Source organism: Oncorhynchus mykiss, chromosome 8, assembly GCF_057628025.1.
Source record: "Oncorhynchus mykiss isolate SJ-2025 chromosome 8, ASM5762802v1, whole genome shotgun sequence".
NCBI lineage: Eukaryota > Metazoa > Chordata > Actinopteri > Salmoniformes > Salmonidae > Oncorhynchus > Oncorhynchus mykiss.
The window spans coordinates 28,491,660-28,514,285 of NC_143029.1; the positions used below are offsets into that span (position 1 = coordinate 28,491,660).

Below are 22,626 nucleotides of genomic sequence, written 5' to 3' on the forward strand. Positions count from 1 at the left end.
CAAAATGGCAGAGTTCACATAAAGTTAATGCCAAACATCGTTTTTAAAAACAGTCTACAACAAAAGACAAGTTTGCTCAAACCATGCAGAATATAACCATAACCAATATAACCACTGGTCTTGGATTGGATTTACTGGATAATCCTATATCTGGCTAGCGCCGTCAAAGTCAGGTGAACAGCCGCTGCTCTAGTTTGGGGAATAGGTCTCTCCTTATCCTGTATTTAGGCTAGATACTTCTGTTTAGATCTAGTATGAAGAGACATTTTGATGACATCAGCATGAACTAGTTACAACTTTATTCTGAGGGAGATGCCTCTGGGGAGTTAAAAGCGGCGTCCTCTCCTTGGGAAAGTGGGACTGCTTTAAATAGGCACCGGGTTCGAAGGAGGTCGTCACATCATCGGTCATTTTGGCTCATCACGGAGCGCCTATTAGACCTATTAGACCAGTAGCCCAGTAGACCTCACACACACACACACACACACACAGATAATGCGGAGACAGACAGGCAGGGAGGCACAGATTTATATAATGCCACACAAACAACACACACACACACTTTTAGGCAAATACTTGAGCAGACACACTCACTTTCGGACTTTATGGGAATGCTATGAGGTCCAAAAGTTATGGGCAGAGTTAGAAAGTTGGCTGTCAGAAGTATTACAATGTAATTCTACTTTAATCCATCTGTCTGCATATTTCAAGACTTGCAGTGAGATACGCAATGGCTTAGACAATACTCTTCTTGTCAATTATCTTGAAAAAGCATACTTAAAAACTATGAATCAACCAATCCTCCATCGTTAAGTCAATGGAAAGATCATATGCTTCATTATCTAAATATTGAAAGAGCGTGAGGGTTGGAGAGGAACAAAATGGTGCAATTTGAGGACGTGGCGGAGAGTAGTGCAGGCAGTGGAGATAGAGGTGGGAACAGGTGGGTCTGGTCAGGTGTGATGTTGTTGATGTTTGTGTGCATCTGTATGTTGTCTTTTGTATGTTTTGTATTGTATTAAATAATTAATTAAATAAATAACACCAACACATTATCACCGACACATACACGGCAGGGTTTTAAATGAGCAGGACGCTGAGCCAGTGAGCCCACGCCTATATTTCTGTGTGTGTGTGGGATTGGGGAGATTTATCTCTGCTAAAGCCACTAAAGCCCAATGTTTACGAGTCCTGGGGCCTGAGCCTCTCCCAAAGAAGCTTTCCCTCCAGCCTCTCTGCTCTGTCCAAAATTATTCCCTATATAGTGCACTAATTCTGACCAGAGCATTATGGGTCCTGTTCAAAAGTAGTGCACGATATAAGGAATAGGGTGCCATTCGAGACACACACCTCAGCTTCCCAGGCACAAGGACAACGATGAATAATATCCATCCACTCCGCATAGCTACCGTTACCAGCTAGCTAGCAACCTATAAAGAATGCTAGCCCAACTACATTTCACATCACAGACTTTAATTAGGGTTATTGTATTCAGGGAGCATGTTAGCTAGTAGTGCTAGTGCGCTAAATATTTTATTAGGGTTCCTGTATTCAGGAAGCGTGCTAGTAATGCTAGCACCAGCTTTTTACTAGGCTTACTGTAATTCAGAAGTGTGTTTGGGTGCCTCAAGGAAATATGAGCCAGTTTGTTTGGACAGGCGACAGTGGCCAAGTGGAGAAGGAAATGGGAGGTCAAATAGGGGTAGAGGGGTAAAGAGGGTCGGGTCAAGAGGCGAGCAGCTGTGAGGATCTGCAAAGCCTGACCAATGATCTACTACTATAACATTCTATTTCACTTCTCATACCATTTCAATGAATGTGGAATTTCTCCAAATCAATAATATCATACTATCACAAAGAAAAATAACTTGGTGTTTTTCTCTTGTCCCTGATAATGATGCTGTTAGCCTGAATACTGTTTTTATTCACATTAAACACAATTTAATTATAGGACAAACTACTACAATGTAGCCTACATAGTCAAAAGGAAGCAGCAGAACTGTAGGAAAATGACTAGGTAGTTTATATGGACTAGAAAAGTGTAAAGAAGGTCAACATCAGTCCCCAATTAATCTGAAGGAATTGATTGGACTAAAGGCTTCGCACACAACCCTTCAAACGCCAATCAATGTTCTACAATACCATCCAAGGGTCCCTTTACACTCACAGAACTAGGCATGCGTCTCAAATCGCACCCTATGGTCAAAGCTCTGGTCAAAAGTTGTCCACTGGCCTCCCGGGTGGCGCAGTGGTTAAGGGCGCTGTACTGCAGCGCCAGCTGTGCCATCAGAGTCCCTGGGTTCGCGCCCAGGCTCTGTCGTAACCGGCCGCGACCGGGAGGTCCGTGAGCCGACGCACAATTGGCCTAGCGTCGTCCGGGTTAGGGAGGGCTTGGTCGGTAGGGATGTCCTTGTCTCATCGCGCACCAGCGACTCTTGTGGCGGGCCGGGCGCAGTGCGCGCTAACCAAGGTTGCGCGCTAACCAAGGTTGCCAGGTGCACGACACATTGGTGCGGCTGGCTTCCGGGTTGGATGCGCGCTGTGTTAAGAAGCAGTGCGGCTGGTTGGGTTGTGTATCGGAGGACACATGACTTTCAACCTTCGTCTCTCCCGAGCCCGTACGGGAGTTGTAGCGATGAGACAAGATAGTAGCTACTACAACAATTGGATACCACGAAATTGGGGTAAAAAAATAAATAAAAAAAAGTTGTCCACTATAGTCGTGGCCAAAAGTTATGAGAATGACACAAATATACATTTCCACAAAGTTTGCTGCTTCAGTGTCTTTAGATATTTTCGTTACTATGGAATACTGAAGAATAATTACAAGCATTTCATTAGTGGCAAAGGCTAAGGCAACATGAACATGATGCAAAGTTGATGCAAAGAGTCAATATTTGCAGTGTTGACCCTTCTTTTTCAAGACCTCTGCGATCTGCCCTGGTATGCTGTCAATTAACTTCTGGGCCACATCCTGACTGATGGAAACCCATTCTTGCATAATCAATGCTTGGAGTTTGTCAAAATGTGTGGGATTTTGTTTGTCCACCCGCCTCTTTAGGATGGACCACAAGTTCTCAATGGGATTAAGGTCTGGGGAGTTTCCTGGCCATGGACCCAAAATATCGATGTTTTGTTCCCCAAGCCAATTAGTTATCAATTTTGCCTTATGGCAAGGTGCTCCATCATGCTGGAAAAGGCATTGTTTGTCACCAAACTGTTCCTGGATGGTTGGGAGAAGTTGCTCTCGGAGGATGTGTTGGTACCATTCTTTATTCATGTCTGTGTTCTTAGGAAAAATTGTGAGTAAGCCCACTCCCTTGGCTGAGAAGCAACCCCACACATAAATGGCCTTCTTCACAACAATTGAACCGCTCTCCTTGAAATTTTTGATGATGTGATAAATGGTTGATTTAGGTGCAATCTTACTGGCAGCAATATCTTTGCCTGTGAAGCCCTTTTTGTGCAAAGCAATGATGACGGCACGTGTTTCCTTGCAGGTAACCATGATTGACAGAGGAAGAACAATGATTCCAAGCACCACCCTCCTTCAAGCTTCCAGTCTGTTATTCGAACTCAATCAGCATGACAGATTGATCTCCAGCCTTGTACTCGTCAACACTCACCTGTGTTAACGAGAGAATCACTGACATGATGTCAGCTGGTCCTTTTGTGGCAGGGCTGAAATGCAGTGGAATTTTTTGGGGTTCGGGATTCAGTTAATTTGCATGGCAAATAGGGACTTTGCAATTAATTGCAATTCATCTGATCACTCTTCATAACATTCTGGAGTATATGCAAATTGCCATCATACAAACTGACGCAGCAGACTTTGTGAAAATGAAAATTTGTGTCGTTCTCAAAACTTTTGGCCACGACTGTAGTTGTATAATGTAATGCGATATGATATCATTATATTTGCCCAATGTAAATAGAATAGCATTCCTCTGAAAGTCATTAGTACAATGTTTCTAGAATGTTTGTGTGTTCCCTCCGCACACTCCACTGGCTTCCAGTGGACTGTATATAGGGAATAGGGTGCCATTTGGAATGTAACCTATGATTAATGCAGTCCATTTATGTGGTCAACATTGGCCAATGGGTGAGGCAGTGTCACATTTGGAATTCGGCCCATATGCCTTAAATGTCTAAGGTGTCTGTGTATTTCATTGTTTATAGTCTCCTATGAATCATCCTCACTAATAACCAATGGAATTTTCTCCTAGGAAGTGTGAAAACGCTGGCTCTCAGTATCCAGCATATTTTGGGAATGAATGCTAGTGTTTCTGGTAGACTTCCAGTCATTGCGCTAACACTAGTTAGCATTGGCTCTCTGAACTCCTAAATATAAATATCTGTGCACTTCATTCCCCTTTTCAAGGGATTAATGCAAGGGCACCGATGAAACGTTCTGTTAATGTTTGCCAACACAATCCCCCTACCAAATCTCAAAGAACACTGACGATAAGGCTCCAATAAAAGCATTTTATGGATTGGTCAACAGATCAAGGAGAAATACTAGGGCTTCAAAATAAGGTTGTCAGAACAAGGGTTGGCAAACAACCATCCATGAATCAAATCAAATGTTATTAGTCACAGTGTGCCGAATACAACAGGTGTAGTAGACCTTACACTGAAATGCTTACTTGTAATATCTGTCGAAGTTGGATATTGTACACGATCAATGCTTTGGTACCTAAATAATAATTTGGTAAAATGGGAATCCTTCATATAATTTCAAAATGTTTAAATAATACTCTATGCTTGTTTTGTTCCATAATAATAACATAGGGTTTAAATAACAGTAGAGTTTACCCTATGAGACAGGCCTTTAAAATTCAACCTGAACTTCCAGTGACTCTGTTTGGGATAGCGCCCTGCAGATTAATGAAGATTTATGACAACAGTCTGACCACTGGTCAGGATAATATCAGCCCAGCCCAGCCTCACTGAGCTGCTGAAACCGAGGCAGAGAGAATTTGTACCAAATGGCACACTATATCCTATGTAGTGCACTTGAAGTGCAATACTTTTGACCAGGGAGTAATAGGAGCCATAGGAGCCATAGGGCTATGGTCAAAAGGAGTTCACTTTAAATGTTTTATTTATTTTAATTTTAACAGGGAAGACATATTGAAACCTTTTCCAAATTCGCCCTGAATAAAACAATATACAGTTGAAGTCTGAAGTTTACATACACTTACGTTGGCGTCATTAAAACTCGTTTTTCAACCACTCCACAAATTTCTTGTTAACAAACTACAGTCAAATTGTTAACAGACAGATTATTTCACTTATAATTCACTGTATAACAATTCCAGTGGATCAGAAGTTTACAAACACTAAGTTGACTGTGCCTTTAAACAGATTGGAAAATTCCAGAAAATTATGTCATGGCTTTAGAAGTTTCTGATAGGCTAATTGACATAATTTGAGTAAATTGGAGGTGTCCCTGTGGATGTATTTCAAGGCCTACCTTCAAACACAGTGCTTCTTTGCTTGACATCATGGGCAAATCAAAAGAAATCACCAAGACCTCAGAAAGAAAATTGTAGACCACAAGCCTGGTTCATCCTTGGGAGCAATTTCCAAATGCCTAAAGGTACCACGTTCATCTATACAAACAATAGTACGCAAGTATAAACACCATGGGACCACACAGCCGTCATACTGCTCAGGAAGGAGACGCGTTCTGTCTCCTAGAGATGAACGTACTTTGGTGCGAAAAGTGCAAATCAATCCCAAAACAACAGCAAAGGACCTCGTGAAGATGCTGGAAGAAACAGGTACAAAAGTATCTATATCCACAGTAAAATGAGTCCTATATCGACACAACCTGAAAGGCGCTCAGCAAGGAAGAAGCCACTGCTCCAAAACCCAGACTACGGTTTGCAACTGCACATGACGACATGTGCAGTACATTTTGGAGATAGTACATTTTGGAGAAATGTTCTCTGGTCTGATGAAACTAAATTAGAACGGTTTGACCATAATGACCATTGTAATGTTTGGAGGAAAAAGGGGGAGGCTTGCAAGCTGAAGAACACCATCCCAACCGTGAACCCCGGGGGTGGCAGCATCATGTTGTGGGGGTGCTTTGCTGCAGGAGGGACTGGTGCACTTCACAAAATAGATGGCTTCATGAGGATGGAAAATTATGTGTGAAGACAGTGAAGAGCCGACTCCGGGATGCTGGCTAAGGGATGCAAAGAAAAATCCATATCTCAGACTGGCCAATAAAAGATTGGCAAAATAACACACACTGGACAGAGGACCTCTGCCTAGAAGACCAGCATCGCCGGAGTTTCCTCTTCACTGTTGACGTTGAGAGTGGTGTTTTTTGTACTATTTAATGAAGCTGTCAGTTGAGGACTTGTGAGGCATCTGTTCCTGTAACGGCTGTTGGAAGGAGAGGAGCAAGGTGCAGCGTGGTACATGTTCATACCTTTAATTTGAACTGAACACTGAAATAACAAAAAGAACGAACAAAACCGAAACCGTTCTGTCTGGTGCAGACCCACAAAACAGAAAACAACTACCCACAAAACACAGGTGTGAAAAGGCTACCTAAATATGGTTCTCAATCAGAGACAACGATAGACAGCTGCCTCTGATTGAGAACCACACCCGCCAAACACACAGAAATAGAAAACATAGAACACAACATAGAATGCCCACCCCAACTCACGCCCTGACCAAACCAAAATAAAGACATAAAAAGGATCTCTAAGGTCAGGGCGTGACATTTCCTCAAACTAGACACTAATGTACTTGTCCTCTTGCTCAGTTGTGCACCGGGGACTCCCACTCCTCTTTCTATTCTGGTTAGAGACAGTTTGCGCTGTTCTGTGAAGGGAGTAGTACACAGCGTTGTACGAGATCTTCAATTTCTTGGCAATTTCTCACATGGAATAGCCTTAATGTCTGAGAAAAGGAATAGACTGACGAGGTTCAGAAAAAAGTTATTTGTTTCTGGCCATTTTGAGCCTGTAATTGAACCCACGAATACTGATGCTCCAGATACTCAACTAGTCTAAAGAAGGCCAGTTTTATTGCTTCTTTAATCAGCAAAACAGTTTTTAGCTACGCTAACATAATTGCAAAAGTATTTTCTAATGATCAACTAGCCTTTCAAAATGACAAACTTGGATTAGCTAACACAACGTGCCATTGTAACACAGGAGTGATGGTTGCTCATAATGGGCCTCTGTACGCCTATGTAGATATTCCATTAACAAATCTGACGTTTCCAGCTGCAATAGTCTATTACAACATTAACAATGTCTACACTTGTATTTCTGATAAATTTGATGTTATTTAAATGGACAAAAAAATGTGCTTTTCTTAGCAAAGGAGAAATGCGCACTAACAGGGATGTAAACAAATTTGTGCACAACATTTTTGAGAAATAAGCTTTTAGTGTGTATGGAAAATTGGGATATTTATTTAAATTAGGATATTTAATTTCAGCACATGAAACATGGGATCAACACTTTACATGTTGCGTTTATTTTTTTTCAGTATATATACATTGTGTAGTATACATAGTGAAGAGAACAGGTCCCAAAATCGTCTGCTGTGGTACACCTTTTTGTACCTCAAGAAATTCAGACTTAACCCCATCAATTCTCTTCATAGGGTATAGGGTGCCATTTCGGAAGCAGCTACAGAGAGAGGTGGTGGGCGTATTGATTGGTTAAGTGAGGCTAGGGGATGTGCTGGAGTTAATACCTTTTGTCACGTTCTGACCTTTATTTCCTTTGTTTTGTCTTTATTTAGTATGGTCAGGGCGTGAGTTGGGGTGGGCAGTCTGTGTGTTTTTCTATGTTGTGGTTTTGAGTTCAGCCTAGTATGGTTCTCAATCAGAGGCAGGTGTCGTTAGTTGTCTCTGATTGTGAATCATACTTAGGTAGCCTGGGTTTCACTTTTGAGTTGTGGGTGTTTGTTTTCCGTGTGTGTGTGTTTGTTGCCACACGGTACGGTTTCGTTCATGTTCACGTTTATGGTTTTGTATTTTCATAGTGTTCAGTTTATATCTTAAAATAAAACGTTATGGACACTTACCATTGGTCCTCCGATCCTTCTCGCTTCTCAGAGGAGGAGGAGGAGGAATGCCGTTACACCTTTAGCCATCCAGTCGGGAGCAGAGAACCAGAGAGCTTTTCGCTCGGCACACACTTGCTCACATCATTGATCCGGTATGTTAAATAAAATATAGAACCCACTTAAGCCAAATTAAGGCATGTGGTCAAATCAAAATCAATCAAATCAAATGTATTTATATAGCCCTTTGTACATCAGCTGATATCTCAAAGTGCTGTACAGAAACCCAGCCTAAAACCCCAAACAGCAAGCAATGCAGGTGTAGAAGCACGGTGGCTAGGAAAAACTCCCTAGAAAGGCCAAAACCTAGGAAGAAACCTAGAGAGGAACCAGGCTATGAGGGGTGGCCAGTCCTCTTCTGGCTGTGCCGGGCGGTCAAATGCAGTCAGGGCTATAGGGGAGTCAGTGGGTATGGTGGGTAGAGAGTGTTTTAAGTTGTGTTTGAATGACCCCTCAACCCGCGACTGATGTGAGGGGTGTGTGGGGAGAACTCTGAGGCCAAAATGGCAGTTATTAAGAAAAGAGAGAGAGAGAGAGATTTGGTGATCGCTTGACTGACAAGTGCTCAATAGGAGATTCTGACCAAAACGTCATGCTGATAGACACACAAAAAATACATCTAAATTATGTCCTTTCACAACCAGTATACAACCTGACTGTGACAACACAAACGTTTTGCACACTGGTATTACTAGCAGTTTGGGGGTGGACTCACAATATCACTCAAACACAGCTCAAGGCTTTCCCGGACGATTATGGTTAGGGGTAACAACACGCACTGTAATCTTGGGTTATTACACGGTTAAAAGGGAAGTTTAGGACTTTAATTTGATGTTAGATGGTTCCTCACCCTGAAAGTAGTCTATGGGCCTGGAGAAACTAAAATCCATGGTTCAGTTTTCTTTAAATGGATACTTTGGGATTTTGGCAATGAGGTCCTTTATCTACTTCCCCAGAGTCAGATGAACTCGTGGACACCATTTTTATGTCTCTTCGTGCAATTTGAAGGAAGTTGCTAACTAGCGTTAGCGCACTAGGTAAGTAGCATTAAAGTAATGACTGGAAGTCTATGGGTATCTGCTATGGGTAAAACTACTTCTACCTCCTTCATACTGCACATAGATATAAAAAATGGTATCCACTAGTTCATCCGACTCTGGTGAAGTAGATAAAGAAAATTGCCAAATCCTGAAGTATTTCTTTAAACAGCCATCACAAACTCCAGCTAACATAAGCCACTGCTAGAGAACAATCAATGGAAGTGATATGAGCAATTGTGCATTTACCAAAACACTATGGAGCTGATTTGATTTGGCAATGTAGTCTGGACTCACCACTGTCCTTGTCCTCTGCAATGCACTCATGGATGGACTCACTGAGCCCCAGGCTAGCCGCGCTAGGCAAGGGACCCAGGATGGAAGCTAGGGAGGGCCCTCCTCTGGGTGGTGGATGTGGAGGGGGTGCCTCCTCTGTCACTCCTTCTTCCCCTCTTTCGTCCCCTTGCTGTTCCCCCTGGATGACCTGGCAGAGGAAGTCCTGGTTCAGGTGTTGGGCGACTGCCTCCAGCTCCTCGTCCTCCTCGGGGTCCACCTCCCTGGGGCTGGAGCACGAGGCCTGAGAAAGCACCTCGTCCAGCGGGTCTGAGGGTCAGAGTGGAGAGGATGGGTCTTGGGGATATATACAGTACATACACATATTCAGGGATTGAGTCACATAGGTGTTATGTGCATAGCTGTACTTTAGACACACACACACGCTGCTCTTTTCAGAGAACTCAAAATGACAATCATCCGCAGTTCTCCGCCTGCCATTTTCAAAGGGCAAAAGTGTGACCTCATGACACTGATGAAGCACCTTGTCAGAACTGACCTACAGCGTCGCCTTGATTAAAAAAACGACAGAAGCCACAGAGACGTGCTTCTTGTTGAGTTAGTATAAAAAACACACTAAAGGCAGTGGGCACACACACGCACGCACGCACGCACGCAAACACACACACACACACACACACCTATTTCTTTGGCATAGGCAGCGTAGATCCCTCTGAGCTTTGGCCTGCTGTTTTCCAGCTCCGTCTCGATCTCGTCTCGATACAAACTGATTTCACCTGCAGGGGTAGAGAGACGGTGAAACTGAGATGACCCTTCACATTACATTGTTTGTTTTCACATTTACAATTCTCTCAATCCTACAGTGACCTAGTTGATCGCATGCATTTTATGACATTTTACATTCATTTACATTACATTTTATATCACAATTATTTTGATGAGATTTTTGAGTTTTATTTACATACAAAATGCTCAAAGATCTAATCAAAAATGCTCACAGACTTAAAGTTTCAAAAATTTGTGGTAGCCTGCGCTGAGGCTACCTATTACCACAATATAAACCAAACATACCTTGAACTTCATCCAGCTTTTTGGCTAACTCTTGTTCAAGCTACAATGGGGTAAGGGAGAGTCAAAGTGAAAAAAACTATTGATGGGATTCAGTGAATTGCAGATTTACGGATAGTGCTTTCAGAAGTGTATTGGAATTGCACAGTAGCATGTTCTGGATGGATGAGTTGACACTTGATATGGAAACTGGCAGTCTGGTCACATACCAGATTACTTCTCATCCACGTTTGTGGTAAAAACTGAACGAGTCACGCCATGCAACTAAAAGTTTCTAAATCAAGTGTCAACTCCTTCCATTCGGGCCACGCTTCTGTGCAAATCAAATGCACTGAGATATGATTGACAGGGCAAGCCAGCCAATGCCTGGAAAGAGTCAGATAACGTACCGCCTGCATCTTGACCTTCCTCTGTCCAGCAGTGAAAGAGGGTGGGTCACACTCCTGCTCCAGATCCACCCGCATGAACTCATCGATGGTCAGCTGACTGGTGGGAGTGTCCTCGAACTCTGTCAATCTTGACAACAGAAGGAGAGGTGTGTCACATTCTGACCTTAGTTCCTTTTTTCTGTCTCTATTTTGGTTTGGTCAGGGCGTGAGTTGGGGTGGGCATTCTATGTTTTTCAGTCTGTTTTGTTCTGTTTGTTGTATTTCTATGTGTTTGGCCTGGTATGGTTCCCAATCAGAGGCAGCTGTCAATCGTTGTCTCTGATTGAGAACCATACTTAGGTAGCCTGTTCCCACATATGTTTGTGGGTAGTTGTTTTCCGTTTTGTGTATTGCACCTTGCAGAACTGTTCATTTGTAGTTTTGTTTGTTCAAGTATTCGTATTGATTAAAAGATATTATGAAGACTTACCACGCTGCACCTTGCTCTTCTCCTTCTCCCGACAACAGACGTTACAGAACTTACCCACCACCAACGGACCAAGCAGCGTGGTAAAAAGGAGGAATGGACATGGGAGGACATTCTAAACGGGAAGGGAGCCTACACATGGGAGGAGATCCTGGCTGGAAGGGATCGCCTCCCACGGGAACAGGTGGAGGCAGCCAGGAAAGCGGAGGCAGCCAGGAAAGCGGAGGCAGCAGGAAAAGGGAGCCAGCGATATGAGGGAACACGGCTGGCAAGGAAGCCCGAGAGGCAGACCCAAAAATGTATTGGGGGGTGGCATACGGAGAGACTGGCGGAGTCAGGTAGGAGACCTGAGCCAACTCCCCGTGCTTACCGTGGCGAGAGGTTGACCGGGCAGGCACCGTGTTATGTGGTGAAGCGCATGGTGTCCCCAGTGCGCACGCATAGCCCGGTGCGCTACATCGCAGCTCCTCGAATAGGCCGGGCTAGAGTGGGCATCGGGCCAGGAGGGATGAAGCCAGCTCAGCGCATCTGGTCTCCAGTGCGTCTCCTCGGCCCGGGTTATATGGCACCAGCCCTACGCACGGTGTCCTCGGTTCGCCAGCACAGCCCAGTGCGGCCTGTTCCAACTCTCCGCACTTGCCGGGCTACAGGGGGTATCCAACCAGGACGGGTTGTGCAGGCTCGTTGCTCGAGACCTCCAGTGCGCCTCCACGGCCCAGTGCATCCGGTGCGTCGGCCAAGGAAGAGGCCGCCTGTATGTCTCCCCAGCCTGTCCGGCGCCGCCAGAGTCTCCCGCCTGTCCGGCGCCGCCAGAGTCTCCCGCCTGTCCGGCGCCGCCAGAGTCTCCCGCCTGTCCGGCGCCGCCAGAGTCTCCCCCCTGTCCGGCGCCGCCAGAGTCTCCCTCATATTCGGGGCCCGCGGTAAGGGTCCCCACACCAGAGGCACCACATAAGTGGGTCAAGACTAAGGTGGAGTGAGGTCTACGTCCCGCACCAGAGCCGCCACCGCGGTGAAATGCCCACCCAGACCCTCCCCTATAGTTTCAGGTTTTGCGGCCGGAGTCCGCACCTTTGGGGGGGAGGTTTGTTATGTCACGTTCTGACCTTATGTCTATATTTTGGTTTGGTCAGGGCGTGAGTTGGGGTGGGCATTTATGTTTTTCAGTCTGTTTTGTTCTGTGTTGTATTTCTATGTGTTTGGCCTGGTATGGTTCCCAATCAGAGGCAGCTGTCAATCGTTGTCTCTGAGAACCATAACTTAGGTAGCCTGTTCCCACCTGTGTTTGTGGGTAGTTGTTTTGTGTATTGCACCTTGCAGAACTGTTCGATTGTCGTTTTGTTGTTTGTTTTGTTCAAGTATCCGTATTGATTAAAAGGTATGAATACTTACCACGCTACAACTTGGTCTTCTCCTTCTCCCGACAACAGACGTTACAAGGTGTCACTATCTGGTCAAGTTACAAAGGACGGATGAAGACCTTTTCTCTATACACACTGATGATGGCCTAACAGCTGAAATATTTGTATTTTGCTCTTGTTACATTCAAATAAAAGCAATAAATAACTCTGAAAATCAATTTCTTAACTCAAACCTTACCACCAACTTCCAGCCTTAATTTAACCATAACCCCAGAGCTTGCATGGTCATCTAGCAGTGTATGTGTTAGGGTGCGGGGTTAGGGAAAGCATAGGCTTTACCAACAGTCTTCAATGGACCAAACTGCATTTGCCAACATGATGGGATCTACTAAGCTGCAGTAGGCTAGTGAAGGTTTGGTGGCTAGCGAGAGGATATGAGCCCTGTCCAGAATAGGATTCCAGCCATGACAGAGACATGCCCTCATCTGCTCCCCTCTTAGCTCGTACCTTTTCCTCAGTGTGGCCTCGCACACTTTCACCACTCCGATCACGTCCTTGACGGTGCGGCGGAACTCGTGCATCCGGGCAGCCACCAGCAGCGCTGGGGAAGAAGCGAGGATTACAGTGATCAACCAACACACACCTCTCTTTTTCACCCACAGAAGAACACACGTGCATAGTTTAAAAAAAATCAGTCTCTCGATGTGCAAAACTGATAGAAACATACCCCAACCGACTTACAGCTGTAATCGCAGCAAAAGGTGGCGCTACAAAGTATTAACTTAAGGGGACTGAATAATTTTGCACGCCCAATTTTTCAGTTTTTGATTTGTTAAATTTTGAAATATCCAATAAATGTCGTTCCACTTCATGATTGTGTCCCACTTGTTGATTCTTCACAAAAAAATACAGTTTTATATCTTTATGTTTGAAGCATGAAATGTGGCAAAAGGTCGCAAAGTTCAAGGGGGCCGAATACTTTCGCAAGGCACTGTACTTCCAAAGTTGTGGCAAAATGGCTTAAGGACAACAAAGTCAAGGTATTGGAGTGACCATCACAAAGCCCTGACCTCAATCCTATAGAAGATGTGTGGGCAGAACTGAAACAAGTGTGTGCGAGCAAGGATGCCTACAAACCTGACTCACTTACACCAGCTTTGTCAGGACGAATGGGTCAAAATTCACCCAACTTATTGTGGGAAGCTCGTGACAGGCTATTCAAAACGTTTGACCCAAATTAAACAATTTAAAGGCAATGCTACCCACTGGGAATGTGATGAAAGAAATAAAAGCTGAAATAAATCATACTCTCTACTATTATTCTGACATTTCACATTCTTAAAATAAAGTGGTGATTCTGACTGACCTAAGACAGACATTTTTTACAAGGATTAAATGTCAGGAATTGTGAAAAACTGAGTTTAAATGTATTTGGCTAAGGTGTATGTAAACTTCCGACTTCAACTGTACATGCTTAGTACTTTTGACCAGTGAACCAGTATCTATACCCTAATGTTCTGTGCACACTGGTTGGGACTGCAATAAGTAGGCTAGACCCAATCACTTGTTTCCATGCGTGAAGAGACAAAAGAGGCTGTTGTGCCATCACCGCGTTGCACTTGCGCACACTTTTGTCGTTCTATATCTGAACAGACCTCACGGATAGAAGAGAAGGCTTTTCTGTTTACAGCTCATCTTCCACCCCAGAGGACAGAAGCCATTTAAAGCCATGTGTCCTAGTCTAAACTTCCCCTCCTTTGCTCCAAATACTTTGAATGATTAATGAATAAATTATGAATTATTTAGATATCGCAGTAGGCAGCAAATATTTGGGAGGGAAGGCGGGTGGCAGTAGTGGTTGGGGGGTTTTAAGAGCTGAACCTTACACTTGAGGAGGAAGCTTGTTGTGCTATTTATTCCTAAACTATGGGATATTGCTGACTCCACAGCGCAGAATAGAATAGAAGCTTAAATGCACTGCTTTAGGGGTTTGAGGGCAGAGGGGTCTCAAGCTGTTAAATTTTGAACACTGTGTTCTTAGACTCCAGGCTAGGTACTGAGTAGGCTTTACAGCTTTTCATGACTGTTGCTTCTCTGCCACCCACAGCACATTCATAACCCACAGCACCTTCATAAAGAACTATTAACGGTCACTTCAATCTTTTTTTACATTTATTTTTTAACCTTTATTTAACTAGGCAAGTCAGTTAAGAACAAATTCTTATTTACAATGACGGCCTACCCCAGCCAAATCCGGACGACACTAGGCCAATTGTGCGCCGCCCTATGGGACGGCAGGATGTGATACAGCCTGGATTTGAACCAGGGACTGTAGTGACACCTCTTGCACAGAGATGCAGTGCCTTAGACTGCTGTGCCAATTGGGAGCCCAATGTTAAGACCAATGTTTCAGTCACAAAGACAGTTGAATCTATGGTTCTAGCAACCTGTCTTTTTTAAAAGTGTTATGCTGGCACTTTTGGACAGGAAGTCTTGTGTAAGGACAATTGCGCCGATCAAGACCTTCAGGTGGAGAGACTGGTCACTCCAAAGGTCAGGCCACGTCCTAAAGTTCATCCCCATAGCAACCAACGTACCTGCCCCACACAGCCCAGAGGGCCTGCGTCCCGTGTGCATCCAGTCCCTCTTCATCCTCTGTAGTAGGCGCAGTGCAGTCATGGACACCTCATGGGTCTTCTCCCCAAATTCCAGCATGTGGGCGAAACGAGGGATGTACAGGCAAGGGTCTTCGGGAAGGAGGAGAGGAAGTTAACAATACAAATATGTAACATCATAAAAATATAAGGAGGATGAAGGCACTCTTCATTAAGGGTGTGCCGACCTGGCCATACTCATATTCATAATCGTATCTGTAAATTGACAGTTGATCGGATGATACTCGTGATCGGAAATATAATAATACCTAAGTACAGTGCCTTCAGCAAGTATTCACACCCCTAGACTAAAATAGATTTAACAGAGTACCACAGTATGAGTCATAATACCCATAAAACCTATCAGTCAAACAAGGAAATGGTTCCAATAGTTTTTCCAATGAATAGTGGAAAAACTATTGGAACCATCTCCCTGTTTGATCGCTAGGTTTTATGTGTATTATGACACCTCTACTGTGGGGCTCTATTGTCATTTTTTGTCAACGATCTACACAAAATACTCTGTAATGCCAAAGTGGAAGAAAAATTCTAACATCGGACAATAAAACACTAATATACAGTATCTCTAATAAATAAGTATTCAAGCCCGAGTCAATACGTTAGAATCGTCTTTGTCTTTCTGAATAAGTCTTTAAGAGCTTTGCACACCTGGATTGTACAATATTTGCACATTATTATTTTCAAAATTCTTCAAGCTCTGTCTAGTTGGTTGTTGATTATTGCTAGACAGCCATTTTCAAGTCTTGCCATAGATTGGCCTTGTGTGTTTGGTAATTGTCCTGCTGAAAGGTGAATTTGTCTCCCAGTGCCTTTTTGAAAGCAGACTGAACCAAGTTTTTTCCTCTAGGATTTTGCCTGTGCTTAGCTCTATTCTGTTTCTTTTAATTCTAAAAAACTCCCTATTTCTTGCCGATGACACGCATACCCATAACATGATGCAGCTAGCACCATGCTTGAAAATATGAAGAGCGTTTCTCAGTGATGTGTTATCTTGGATTTGCCCCAAACATAACGCTTTGTATTCAGCACAAAAGTACATTTTTTGCAGTATTACTTTAGTGACTTATTGCAAGGATGCATGCTTTTCCCTCTTTTTACTCTGTAATTTATGTTTGTCGTTACTCCACAATACTATGTTGTTAATCCATTGTCAGTTATATCCTATCTCTTCCATTAAACAGTAATTGTTTTAAAATCACCATTGCACTCATGGTGAAATCCCTGAGCGTTTTCCTTGCTCTCCGGCAGCTGAGTGAGCAAGGGCGCCTGTATCTTTGTAGTGACTTGGTGTATTGATACACCATACAAAAGTGTAATTACTAACTTCACAATGCTCAAACATTCAATGTCTGGACACTGGTCTTACACATAATGAACATTTTATGATTCTAATTCCCACGTAGGCAGGAAATTAGAGTAAATACATTTTACCTCAACTATGGCGTGGGGTTGGAGTCAATTCCATTTGAATTCAGTCAATTCAGGAGATGAATGAGAAAGTGACATTTTAAATTCTTAAATCGACATTTCAATTAACTTTCAGAATTTATATGAAAATAACCCCAACTCTCATTTACATACAATTCCATGTGCAACTTAACAAATGCTTGGCAGCTAACTCTAAACTCGCCACTGGAGCCAAGGTTACTGAATGGGTGAGTGACGGTTATAAAGCAATAAGGTGAGACAGGCTTTGCTTAATTAAGGGCTTGAGGTAGTGTTATGTCAAGAAATATGATCCCATAAGGGCCCTTTTTTTTTTTTTTTAATACAGTGTGGCTAAAGAAACTGCGAGTTTAAATAGGAAACTGGATCTGGTGAACTCATACCCCCTATATACCATAAAAAACAGACTTCAATTTGAGTTTTCATAAGTACCTTTCACTGATATCCTTTCTACTGTATAAAAGGAGCTTGAAGAAGATGAAAAGACATTCAGCAACTCTTGGTAGTACAATGGCAGATTTGGCTGGTTTTTGTTAAAACCAATGCGTTTCAGCAAATGTCATGGAATTAATTAATTAAAGGTGTTGAAAAGCACAGTTTTGAGTCCTCATCATCGGCTTCAGGGCAAATCTGGGTCTGTTTTGTAGAGCAGTGCTGCTCTGTGGGGACAGTTGTTCTCTGTGGGTGTGGTGTCACACCAAGGATATATGCCCAGTATCTTATATAAAGTAAGTGAGAGATAGTGTCACCTAGATCTAGCTAAGTCCTTGGCAAACTGTGTAGCTGTCCCACCAAGGCTTAATATTTCCCTGCAGTCCCTATTCCAGTGCCTATTCCAAGCTATGGCCCACTTTATACAGAGCAACTGGCATACTAGGCAATATAACCAATCATAGACCTCCTTTTATTTGAATCATTGCACATCCTGAGGGCGACCATTTTGAATCTATTTTCATGTTCACTCTGTTGGTAATGTTTAGAAATTGGATCAAAATTGTAAAAGTAGCAGAGATGCTACTCTGGAACTTTGATAAGCCCATAGAGTTTATGTTCAACAATATATATATATATATATATATATATATATATAAAAAATGCAAGATAAAAAAGAATTGATATAATATAATTCAATATCATGTTTACATTTTTCAATAACCACCAAAAACTCTGAAATCTCCATCCCTAACTACAACATTTTCAGACAAGATAGAACGGCCAAAGGGGGCGGTGTTGCAATCTACTGCAGAGATAGCCTGCAGAGTTCTGTCCCACTATCCAGATCTGTACCCAAACAATTTGAACTCCTACTTTTAAAAGTCCAACTCTCTAAAAACAAGTCTCTCACCGTTGCCGCCTGCTATAGACCACCCTCTGCCCCCAGCTGTGCTCTGGACACCATCTGATTTCCCCCCCATCTATCAGAACTCATGCTGCTAGGTGACCTAAACTGGAACATGCTTAACACCCCAGCCATCCTAAAATCTAAGCTTGATGCCCTCAATCTCACACAAATTATCAATGAACCTACCAGGTACCACCCCAAAGCAATAAACACGGGCACCCTCATAGATATCATCCTAACCAACTTGCCCACTAAATACACCTCTGCTGTTTTCAACCAAGATCTCAGCGATCACTGCCTCATTGCCTGCATCCATAATGGGTCAGCTGTCAAACAACCTCCACTCATCACTGTCAAACGCTCCCTGAAACACTTTAGTGAGCAGGCCTTTCTAATCTACCTGGCCCGGGTATCCTGGAAGGATATTGACCTCATCCCATCAGTAGAGGATGCCTGGTTATTTTATTTAAATGCCTTCCTCACCATCTCAAATAAGCATGCCCTATTCAAGAATTTTAGAACCAGGCACAGATATAGCCCTTGGTTCTCTCCAGACCTGACTGCCCTTAACCAACACAAAAACATCCTATGGCGTTCTGCATTAGCATCGAACAGCCCCTGTGATATGCAACTTTTCAGGAAAGTTAGAAACCAATATACACAGGCAGTTAGAAAAGCCAAGGTTAGCTTATTCAAGCAAAAATTTGCTTCCTGCAACACAAACTCAAAAAAGTTCCGGGACACTGTAAAGTCCATGGAGAATAAGAACACCCCCTCCCAGCTGCCCACTGCACTGAGGATAGGAAACTCTGTCCACTATAATTGAGAATTTCAATAAGCATTTCTCTACGGCTGGCCATGCTTTCCACCTGGCTAGCCCTACCCCGGTCAACAGCGCTGTACCCCCCACAGCAACTCGCCCAAGCCTTCCCCATTTCTCCTTCTCCCTAATCCAGTCAGCTGATGTTCTGAAAGAACTGCAAAATCTGGACCCCTACAAATCAGCCGGGGTAGACAATCTGGACCCTTTCTTTCTAAAATGATCTGCCGAAATTGTTGCAACCCCTATTACTAGCCTGTTCAACCTCTCTTTCGTGTCTTCTGAGATTCCCAAAGATTGGAAAGCAGCTGCGGTCATCACCCCTCTTCAAAGGTGGGGACACTCTTGACCCAAACTGCTCAGACCTATATCTATCCTACCCTGCCTTTCTAAGGTCTTCGAAAGCCAAGTCAACAAACAGATTACCGACCATTTCGAATCCCACCACCCCTTCTCCGCTATACAATCTGGTTTCAGAGCTGGTCATGGGTGCTCCTCAGCCACGCTCAAGGTCCTAAACGATATCTTAACCGCCATCGATAAGAAACAATACTGTGCAGCCGTATTCATTGACCTGGCCAAGGCTTACGACTCTGTCAATCACCACATTCTCATCGGCAGAAATCATCGCCTTGATTTCTCAAATGATTGCCTCGCCTGGTTCACCAACTACTTATCTGATATTCAGTGTGTCAAATCGGAGGGCCTGTTGTCCGGGACTCTGGCAGTCTCTATGGGGGTGCCACGGGGTTACATTTTTGGGCCGACTCTCTTCTCTGTATACATCAATGATGTCGCTCTTGCTGCTGGTGAATCTCTGATCCACCTCTACGCAGACGACACCATTCTGTATACTTCTGGCCCTTCTTTGGACACTGTGTAACAACCCTCCAGACGAGCTTCAATGCCATACACTCTCCTTCCGATCGCTGCCTGCACCTGCCCGCCCGTCCAGCATCACTACTCTGGACGGTTCTGACTTAGAATATGTGGACAACTACAAATACCTAGGTGTCTGGTTAGACTGTAAACTCTCCTTCCAGACTCACATCAAACATCTCCAATCCAAAGTTAAATCTAGAATTGGCTTCCTATTTCGCAACAAAGCATCCTTCACTCATGCTGCCAAACATACCCTCGTAAAACTGACCATCCTACCGATCCTCGACTTCGGCGATGTCATTTACAAGACCCTGCCACATACGTCTCATGTCTGAGCCGTTGAATTGCGACTCCACCTTGTCCCTGTACTGGTATTTTGCTTGTTCGATTGCCTTGCGGAGGGAATAACTACACTGTTTACATTCAACCATATTTCCAGACCTCTTTCCATGGTTAAATGTGGTGTATGGCGCTTTCAGTTTTGCGTGAATACCGCCATCCATCCACAGTTTCCATCCTTCCATGGCGAGGGGCAGTCATTGCACTAACGCTAGTTAGCAATTGCACTAATGATAGATAGCAACTTCCTTCAAACTACATACAGAGACATAAAAACATTTGACTCTGGGGAAGTCGATAAAGGGCTTAATTACTAAAATCTTGAACTATAGCTTTAAGTACTATGTAAAAACATGTTATACAATGTTGTTACTAATGTAATTACATTGTTGCTACACAGGTTAAGAGCAACTTAATGTAAAGTGTTACCACTTGATGATAAAGAAATAAGAACAGTAGTTCAATTCGAAAGCTTCTCTAATAACAACCCAACAGAGATAAATACTAGTCTGGTATCTAATCTGTCATTGTCAAGCCAAACATGAGTAACAAGTAACAAGGACTTGGCATGATAGCACAAACAGACAGCACTCAGGCTAGATAAATACTAGCCTATGATAACAATTTCCACAGTGGTTTATTGATATCATCGGATTGACCTACTGCGGTTTTCTACTGTGCTATCTTTTATCACAATAGACATGATTGTAAATATTGGTCTGATATACACTAAGTATACAAAACATTAAGAGCACCTGCTCTTTCCATGACAAAGACTGACCAGGTGAATCCAGGTGAAAGCTATGATCCCTTATTGATTCCACTTGTTAAATCCACTTCAAATTAGTGTAGATGAAGGGGAGGAAACAGGTTTTAAAGAACGATTTTTAAGCCTTGAGAAATGGATTGTGTACGTGTGCCATTCAGAGGGTGAATGGGTAAGAAAATATTTAAGTGCCTTTGAACGGGGTATGGTAGTACAGTAGGTGCCAGGTGCACCGGTTTGTGTCAAGAACTGCAACACTGCTGGGTTTTTCAAGCTCAACAGTTTTCCCTATGTATCAAGAATGGTCCACCACCCAAAGGACATCCAACCAACTTGACACAACTGTGGGAAGCATTCAAGTCAACATGGGCCAGCGTCCCAGTGGAACGCTTTCGACACCTTGTAGATTTCATGCCCCAATGAATTGTGTCTGTTCTGAGGGCAAAAGGGTGGGGTGCAACTCAATATTAGGAAGGTGTTCCTAATGTTTGGTACACCCAGTGTACATATCATATACATTTTGCTCCAAGCAACATTAGCACCGAAGCAGACATTTCAAGGAAGCCATTCACAACAAAGAATAATGCAGTTTCAATGAAGAATGAACCCCAGGATATGCTTCATATTACACTGGAATTTAAATTGATCTGGAAGTCACTATTTCATTGTAACTGCATGGATAATATAATGTGTGTGTGTCAAACTTTGATTAGCGAGTGTGATGAATGGTAATGGGTTGAGAAGGATCTTCAAACAATAGCAGAGTAGTGTAAGTCTACTGGGCGGCTGAGTGCCAACTCTGGACTGGCTGACCTGAGTTGCCTCCCAAATGACATCCTATTTCGGATATAATGCACTGATTTTGACCCCTATGGATTGACAACTCAAATCGCTCAACAAAAAAAAGAAAAAAGGGCTTTCTAATTAGCCTTCTTACCTAATGACAGCTTATAGCTGTAACAAAACAATACCTTTACATTCAATATTGTTTAGACAATCAAATAGTTTAATTGAAACTTAAATAAACCATTTCCAGAATCGAATATAGGCTGCAAAAATACATTTATTTAGTAGGCTTTCACCAGCTGCACCGGTTTAAACATGATATAGCCTGCATAGCCTATGGTCTAAATCATGGGTTTCAAACATCTGGCCCACGGGTGGTTTGAGTAAAAATAAAATTTAAAAAAATAAACGTTTTGTATTTAAAAAAATAAAATAATGGGGGTGTGTGGGACGAGCTCAATATCCTAAAAATCAATAAAACCAAATCGAACTGTGTAGAAATGATAATGGACCATTCATAAAGTGTCTTGACTGTGTCCAGCTCGCTAATAATCACCAAAATTAAAGCTAGACAGACAGTAAAGGCGCATCGAAAATAAAAATGTAACTGACACTCTTTGTGTTAATGAAGGAAAGCCTGAATTAACGTAATAACTAACTGATAATAAACTGAATTAGTCTATCGTAAACAAAGAATCCATCTACCGGGTTGTTGACTTTGTCCACAATGACTCGTAAATCCTTCCAAACCAAACCGGGGCTTTCACTTGTGCAGGACCTGTTTCCAAGACGGTGTATTTCATAACATTTATTTTTACTTATCTGGTTACGTTAGGCTAGCCAGGGAAAGTAGTC

At 43.1% G+C, this 22,626-nt stretch overlaps 1 protein-coding gene across 3 annotated transcripts in view; it reads right to left on the minus strand.

Annotated features, from left to right (window-relative positions):
• Positions 1 to 22,626, minus strand: part of brf1b (BRF1 general transcription factor IIIB subunit b) — a 126,799-nt gene that overhangs the window by 61,422 nt on the left and 42,751 nt on the right. For all 3 annotated transcript variants that reach the window (XM_021612195.3, XM_090243091.1, XM_090243092.1), the window contains 6 exons: positions 15,313 to 15,462; positions 13,223 to 13,316; positions 10,892 to 11,018; positions 10,506 to 10,545; positions 10,115 to 10,210; positions 9,438 to 9,743 (listed from right to left, as the gene is read on the minus strand). In XM_021612195.3, the coding sequence (XP_021467870.2) occupies positions 9,438 to 9,743; positions 10,115 to 10,210; positions 10,506 to 10,545; positions 10,892 to 11,018; positions 13,223 to 13,316; positions 15,313 to 15,462 (813 nt within the window). The remainder of the gene's footprint in view (positions 1 to 9,437; positions 9,744 to 10,114; positions 10,211 to 10,505; positions 10,546 to 10,891; positions 11,019 to 13,222; positions 13,317 to 15,312; positions 15,463 to 22,626) is intronic.